General features: G+C 35.5%; 1 protein-coding gene across 1 annotated transcript; it reads right to left on the reverse strand.

Annotated features, from left to right (window-relative positions):
* Positions 1–7,391: 7,391 nt before the first annotated feature.
* Positions 7,392–7,822, reverse strand: LOC118848536 (small nuclear ribonucleoprotein E-like). Its single transcript, XM_036757458.1, has one exon. It carries the CDS (start codon positions 7,820–7,822, stop codon positions 7,544–7,546), a length of 279 nt encoding a protein of 92 aa, XP_036613353.1. The 3' UTR covers positions 7,392–7,543.
* Between the last annotated feature and the right edge of the window lie 378 nt (positions 7,823–8,200).

An 8,200-nucleotide genomic window follows, 5' to 3' on the forward strand; every position in this document is an offset into this window, starting at 1 on the left:
GTATCATGTGCTCTTTAAGTCTAAGACTTTTTTTCCTCTGGATTCTGCATGTGCAGGCTGCAGGCTATGCCCCATTTTTTGAGGCATCAGATATTTTGTGCTAGATGTTCTTGCTACAGTATCTTAGAAAATAATCCTATCTAAATGCTAGCTAAGTGTGATTGATTAACGCTGATATCAAATGATAGTAATACATGGGAACCACACTCCTTAGCTATATCATTAGGAAAAAGAACCTCCCAAGCTCTCAGAACTCTTAAGATGCAACTTGCTCATGGAGGTGGGATTGGAACAGTAGGGATGGAGTCCATATATGCTACCACATTGGCAATGGGGTTGAAAGACCATTAAGCAAGTCTCTATTTCTGTTTGGTTGACCTACAACTTTAACTCTTCAGTCACTGTGGAACCTCATGACTCTGAGACCTACAATATCACAGGAACAATATTGTTGTAAAAAAGTAGGTGAGTCTGTTTCGGGGAGATGCTTGAAATATTTGTCACCATTATGGAGTTTTTCCAGCATAAAAATAAAATAGAGGAGAGATTTTCCATAGATAGTGAATTCTTTGAAAAATTGTTCTGTTGTGAATATGACATTGTGCTTACCTCATCAAGTTCTAGAACATGAAATCTAAATTAAATCCATAATAATTCATATTCAGCCCAAATATTGATAGAGCAAAAGTATATCAAGACTTTCTATTATATGGAGTATGATATTCAATTGCATGAATAACTCATCAGTACATATATCTTCAACAGGCAGTGCAAGCGGCTTATAACTTGTCCAGAATAGACCATAAGGAGGCTGAATCCCAATGGGAAATTGCATAGTGTTTTTCATGTCCTCACCAAAATACCTACACTACAACTTTCTGAGTCTCTTCACTTTCAAAGAGACCAATTCCCCCACTTTTAGAAGAATTTCTTGTCTTATATGTATATATATATATACATATATATATACATATATATATACATATATATACATATATATATACATATATATATATATATACACATATATATATATATATACATATATATAGTTAGAACAGGAATTTTGATTTCATCTTCCTCACCTTCAGCTACCTGATGAGTCAAGTGGAGCCCCAAAGGGGAGCTTTCCTCTAAATCAGAACAAGGCCTTGGCCTATGAGTAAGATATCTGTACTTACAGCAGCTTCCCTACCTTATTATCCATACCTGTTTCTAAAATTCTATGCTAATACTAACAGTAACAGAATTTCTTCCCTACCAAGTCAGTTTTGTTTCAATGGTGTGTTGCAATATTTTTTCTATTAAGTTTTCTGTATAATTTATTCATATAGTTAAGTATCCTATCTGTAATTTTTATTTTTTCTCCTTAGAATATCTGTAATTAATGCTTTTTAGATTCTTATATTCATTGTGCAGTGCTGGAGATATATATATATATATACACATATATATGCATGTATGTATGTATGTATGTATATGCACATATATGTATATTTATATATATGTATGTATATATGTGTACATATATATATGTACATATATATATATATAAATTGCTTCCAAATAAGAAGCTAAATTGCACCATGAGTATTGTATCACTGCTACAGTTAACTTCTGATCCCTTCTTAAGCTGTGACAAATAGCTTCCCATAATATTTTGAACAAATGTGTAATACTTCCACATCACTACTTCTTAAATATTGTGAGTAATTTCATTTGAACCCTCATAATGGAGAAAGTAAGACCTTTTAAAGTGCTGGACTGATAAAATGTTGCACAGCTTGATGGCCCGAGAGAGCATTGTTTTCTGAGCATTCTATTTAGCTGTTGTCCATTAACAGTCATTACTTTCATGATAATTCAAATATTATGCTGCGTCTACTTTTTTTCTAATCCCATTAGAAAAAAGTGCGCCAATATTTTTGAGTGGTGACATGATGGTTAAATGTATCCCAGAAGCATAATGCTTGTAGTGCCATTGAGCTACTAAGACAAGTAGAAGTTGTCTTTTTATATGCTCTTAGACTAATATAATCCCTTTGTGTCTGTATCTCATAAAGACATGGCCTATGCAGTGACTTGAAACAATGTCAAGCTCTACACAGTTAAATACTGCACTATTAGTGAAGAAAATTTTTTGGTGTCTGAATATTTCAGATTATTTATGCAATAATCAAATTATGTAGATGTTCACTCAGTTTTGCTTTTCATTCATAGACACACTCACAGATACTGATGGAAAAAAAAACCTTCACAATTAAAATGTTGAGGTTTTTATTTAACACCACATCATAAAACATCCATCAATACTTCGGAAAGGAAATCTATAATTTACAATTTTAAGGTCTGCAATATAAGTACTTAATAAAAGCTGAATTAAATTACCATAATGTGTCATCATTAAAACAACATGACCATCTAAAATATGTATATATATATATATAGAACTCAGGAGAAATTGTTTTAATACAAGTCTTCTTCCCACGTTTATGAGAAATTTTGCCTCCCTTAAGTCATAAGAGAGTGTGATAATCCTTTGCTCAATCATATAGTCATCTCTAAATCAAGTCTTATTCATGGATGAAGAGAAAAACTGATCCCTTTCACTAATACTGGAAAATTGTGGCATTCATATCTTTGGCCATAGTATGATCAGCAGGAAACTATATCCAACTTCATCTGAAATTAATTTTGAGTAGAGTTTTCTTTCTTTCTTCCTTTCTTTCCTTCTTTCTTTCTTTCCTTCCTTCCTTTTTCTTCCTTCTTTCCTTCATTATTTCCTTCCTTCCTTTTTCTTCTTTCCTTCTTTCCTTCATTATTTCCTTCCTCCTTTATTCCTTCCTTCTTTCCTTCCCATCTTCCCTCTTCTTACCCTTCCTCTTTCTTCCCTTCCTAACCACCTTGAATGCTCCATTCCTTGCTTCCCTTCTTAATCCCTCCCTTATTTCCTTCCTTCCTTCCCTCTCCATTCTTTCCTTCTCATCTCCCCTCCTTTCCCCCTTCATTTTCTCCCTTCCTTCCCTCCTCCCTTTCCTCCCTATTTTCTTTAGCTCCTTCTCTCCTTTTTCTCCTCCCTTTCCAACTTTCTTTTCACTTCCCTTCCATCCTCTCTTCCTTCTTTCCTTCCTTACCTCCCTCCATCCTCTTTTTCCTTTCTTCTTTCCTTCCATTTTATTTACTACCTACCCAAGGAGGGATGGAGGAGGCAGGCAATTTGGTCAGAGAAGGGTAGATGAAAGTCATTTGTCATTTTCCACCAGGTGTGATTTCTGCTCACTCTGCAGAAAGATCTTGTGAAGAATAACATCAGCACCATACCGGGGCCTCCTATTGTTATATTCTGGAGATAATTCCACAATATCTGGCATATTACCCCATTTATGGGAAAGCCCAACCCCACCCCCTGCAATGAAACATTTGGTTCCCTCATTACTTTGTTTTGAAGTAGAGCCAGGTTTTTTTTTAATCCTATCCCTAAAGAAAGGCAAATTGGTTGTACATCTCAGAAATAATGTTTACTTTGGAGAGGTAGTTTAGTAAAGGAACATTGAATTATTGGAAAGAGCAGTGTATCTTTTGGAAGTCCTATTGAATATTTGAAATTCATGGGTCTGGGTTCAAATTTTGGCTATCAATTTCTATTTGTGTGATTATGGGGGAAAATGGAATAGGGATTGGGAGACCTTTGTTCTAAGTCTAAGGCTTGCTTCTGAAACAGTTTTATGGCCTGGAATCTCACATAAGCCCAATGTGCCCCAATTTTACATATAAAAAGAAAGGCAAAAATTATTTATTTATGCAATAATGATATTGTCTTGTATTTTATGGTGTTCCTCAATACTGTTAACCAAAAACAATATCACAAGTATATACAGCATATGTTGCAACTGGATTTGTTACACGAGAAAGGCACATGCATGTGGGAACTTCTTATGCCAACAGCCCAGCAATGCAGGCAAAGTCTTGGGCATTTAAGTTACAGGGGAAAGGAGAAATCATAGGGGAGGGGAAAAGCATCAATCCCCTCCCAGAATGGAAGGAGAAAGGCAGTGACAAAGGCACTATTCTTTTTCATTGGAAACTGCTAGACCATGAAGATAAAATGGTTTGCTTATCCACAAGAGTCCCTATACAAAACAGTTTCTCAGTCTGGTGCAAACTGACTGGAGCCTGTCTTGAATCACGATGATACAAAGGGAGTCCAGCTTGGGATGCAAACAACAAATTATGTCAGCTCAAGTTGGAGCTTCTTTCTTGACATGTTCAGGGCCTCCCATATACTCTGTGTGTCTGGATAACATGCCAACTCAAGAAGACAAGTTCAGGGGCAGGGCTCACCAAGTTCCTCACAACTTTGTAAGATAAGTTGTATAAATATTATGCTCTTTTTTAAAGATCAGATAAAAAGAAAGACTTAAGTATATTGTCCATAGTTGCATAGTAAATTTTTGAGCAGGTTTTCTGACCCCAATACCCATTTTATTTTTACTTATAAAATAGTATATTTAGAACCAGAGTGTTATGTCAGGTGTCTTCTAGTCCAACAATCTCATTTTCTAAATGAGGAAAATTTGAGCTGGATAGGTGTGTCATCTGAGATTCCTTCTAGATCTAAAACTAGCATGTCTGATGCTATGTACCAATCTTGCCAACATAGATATGCAAATTGATAGACAAATGGATAGTTGATATGTATGCATATAAGGATAATTTTTAAAAGTTATCTTCTAATAAGATAAATTAAATGTTGATATGCAAGCTTTAATATAATATTATGTAAATTAAATCATTTTGCAGATTTCTCATACACAAGCATGTCATAGACCATTCACCATGTACGTTGATTTATATTGTTCTGTTATCTATTCATCTTTAGAAACAAGTCATAATTCCTTAGGCACATGAAGCATAAGCATAGTTTATACAACAATATTATTAAAATGTCAAATATTCAGGAAAACTTGAAACAATGTCTTTTTTATTCTAAGATTCTTTTTATAAATGACTTCAGTGTTAAGTGACAATTTCGAGCTTTATATAAAAGTCATAGAATAAGTGGTCTGTTTTCTGTATCATTTTTAAAAGACTTCAAAATGGTTGGTTTCTAATTAAACAAAAAGGGTTACTTGAAAAGGATGCAAGTTCACTTTGGCAGAATTTCAGTTTCCTTTGCACTGAATTACCTGAAGTAGTATAGCAATGTCAGAACATAAAAATAAAACTCAGGATGCATATGTCTGCATCTCTTCCACCAGATTTAACTTCTCCCCTAATATGCTTAGAACTCTGTAAGGCTGTCAGGTACAGGTTTTCTGTTTCTTTCTGATAGATTTTGTACTTAATCACTGCTTAGCTGAGAAAGTTCTTTTTCAGTTTTTTTTTTTTTTCTTTGCTGAGAGGGAATGGGTTTGAGATATGACACTTTGAGTGTAAACAACAAAGTCTACATTCTTTGTGCTGCTGTGTTTTGCATATGGGATCACTCAGGTACGTACAGGCTGATTAAATTCACAAAGTCTAAAAACACACAAGATATACTTCATCCTTAGCCTCAAAAATAATACATTTTTAACCCCCAAAAGAATTAACATCATGATGATTTTGTTTTCTTCACATCATTCCATTATCGACAACTGACATTTGACTCTGAAAATCCATGACCACAACATGTTACTTTTTTTCCTGGAGTATATGATGGCTCCTGACAAAATTAAGTGCGTCTATCCTTGACACAACTGCAGCTTCTTAGTTAAATGCTTTTTTCCCTCTGACCTCTTTTGGGTCTCTAAAGCTTAAACTTTATGCACCCCCTTGTCAGCCAGTTTTTTTTGTTTGTTTGTTTTAGGCCAGGCCTATTATTTCATTAACACAGAAAATTTCCAGAGAGAAAAGACCCTCCATCAATGCAAATTTGCAAATGCTCTACAACTTATGGTATCAAGTTGTCTGGGACCAATGACAAATTTGTGACTTGGACAATACCTTTCAGAGGTTGAACTCACATCCAGATTTTTGAAACTGAGGTTGTCTTTCTGCCCACTACATCGTAACACCTCTCACAAATCAGTCACTCAGTGCCACTTACATATTGGTAAATTACTAAATTGTAAACAAGTGTCAGTCAAAGAGGTACTTCTTCCCAGTCTATTTTTCATTTTAAGCCTTTTATCTCTGATTGTTTTATAAATAATGCTTTTTTCCCTACCCTAAATAATTCTTTTCCAGGTTCCATACAGACTCCCTTTAAGAAAAAGCTTAATTGCTTTAGTCATTTTATAGTGACTAAAGCAGGCAAGTATCAACAATCTATACTGTATCAATGGAGAGACTAATCTCTGGGAGTTCTGGCCATTTTTGCCAAGAGGCAGTGATGGTCACTGAGCTGAGCTATGCAGAGATTATGAATGTATGAGGATGTCATGGAGTGAACTTTCATAATAATATTGAACCTCAGTGGCAGATATTTGCCCACTATCATGGAGGTCAGTGGCAGTTTCAATCGACTTCAAAAGACAGCTCAGACTTAAGTGAATTTAGGAAAATTGTGACTGTATTATTGGAAACCCCCTAGAAACTTCTCTGACATGGCCATATCAGTATGTGTCTCTCCTAGGATGATGGAATCCAGGGTAGTTATCTAGGTGTGCTATGTGTGTTTTCCTTCTTCAAGGTGTTATAGGTGCTTTACTTATCCACTGCCTGGGGCTGACTCTTTTTTTTAATTTTTAATGAAAGTTTATTTAGTCAATGTTAGTCTGATATACCTAACAAATTGTCAAAATACTAGATTTTGAGAGGAAATAGGAGCATTAAGCCTTGGGTTTGCTTGTGGGGATAAATAAAAATGCAATTGTTTTCCTACAAGAATCAACTGGAAAGATTTAATCTGGAAGATTTTTTTTTCTTTTCATGGCTTAAGAACTTTCAAAATAAACTGCTTCTGCATATAAAAGCAGAAATTTTCATTCTCCTTAGTTGTCAATTCATTTCATATGATTGTTTTAATGGGCTCTATGTACTCTGGAGTAGCAGAGGCAGCAGCAGGTCGTGTTACAAAATATGGGGCTGTTTTAGACCTGTGGAGAGTGCAGACCTCCTGTTACACATGGCAGACTGTTTCAGAGATGTGAGCCCCATTTTAAAGTTCTCTTTATTATAGATAATCTGACTTGGGATAATGTGCTGCACAGTTCAAGGGCTTTAGTGAATTCTGGACCTCTACTAGGCTGAATTGCTGTTATCACTTTCTGCATGTTCTTAATTCTTTCAAAGAAAGGCAGTGATGCTAGCAATCATTTGGTCTGTTCTTTAAATTACTGTACTGTTAACAATCACCCAGATTACTTAGAGGCTTTATTTTATTTTATTTTATTTTAATAGAAACAAACCCCAGAGCAACCCATTTATTGTTATAATACCATAAAAGAAAGATCAAAACAACATGGAAAAATGTGTAGCTGGCTTTTGAAGCCCAGAGAATGTAACTAAGAAAAAAAGTATTGCCTTCTGAGTGTCTTCTAACTTCACTGACAATATTCTTCTAGTTAGAAACACTTTGTAGTAGAGTAATATTGTCTCCTTTTAGCATGATCTGGCCAAGCTGTTTCCTTGACTTTGTTTTAGAGTGAATCTCCTCTGCATCATCCAATACAAGATTCATATACTCATCGAAACCAATTATGCAGCCCTCTATTCGCATATTTACTTGCTCATACAGCCACACCTGAATTCGGGACCGATTTTGGAGATACCTGAAGATGAGGTTGATGGGCTGCACCATCACCTTCTGCACCTTCTGGCCCTGGCCGCGGTAGGCCATGGCGGGGGCTTACAATGAGAGCGCGGGGCATGGCGTGCCTTAGGGAAACCACCGAGGCTTTATTTTAAAAAAATCAAAACAAATCATCTTTGAATAGACACTCTGAACAAGGAATTCACTACCCCCTCCTTAGGGCTGACAGATCTCTCTACTATTTTAGAGCTAATTTAGGAGCTGATTCTTCAAATATTCATACACTCACACTCATGTGTTAATCATGCCATCCTATATCTCAGATATAGCATACCTCACTAATATTGGAGTTGAACTGAAAGTGTAAAATTTATCAGAGATGCGAAATCTCTCCATACTAATCACTCTTTGGTGGAATAAATGTCCTAAAGTCTAACCCAGTTTTGGCCTTTATATGTCTGTTGT

This window comes from Trichosurus vulpecula, chromosome 4 (assembly GCF_011100635.1).
Source record: "Trichosurus vulpecula isolate mTriVul1 chromosome 4, mTriVul1.pri, whole genome shotgun sequence".
NCBI classification, from domain to species: domain Eukaryota; kingdom Metazoa; phylum Chordata; class Mammalia; order Diprotodontia; family Phalangeridae; genus Trichosurus; species Trichosurus vulpecula.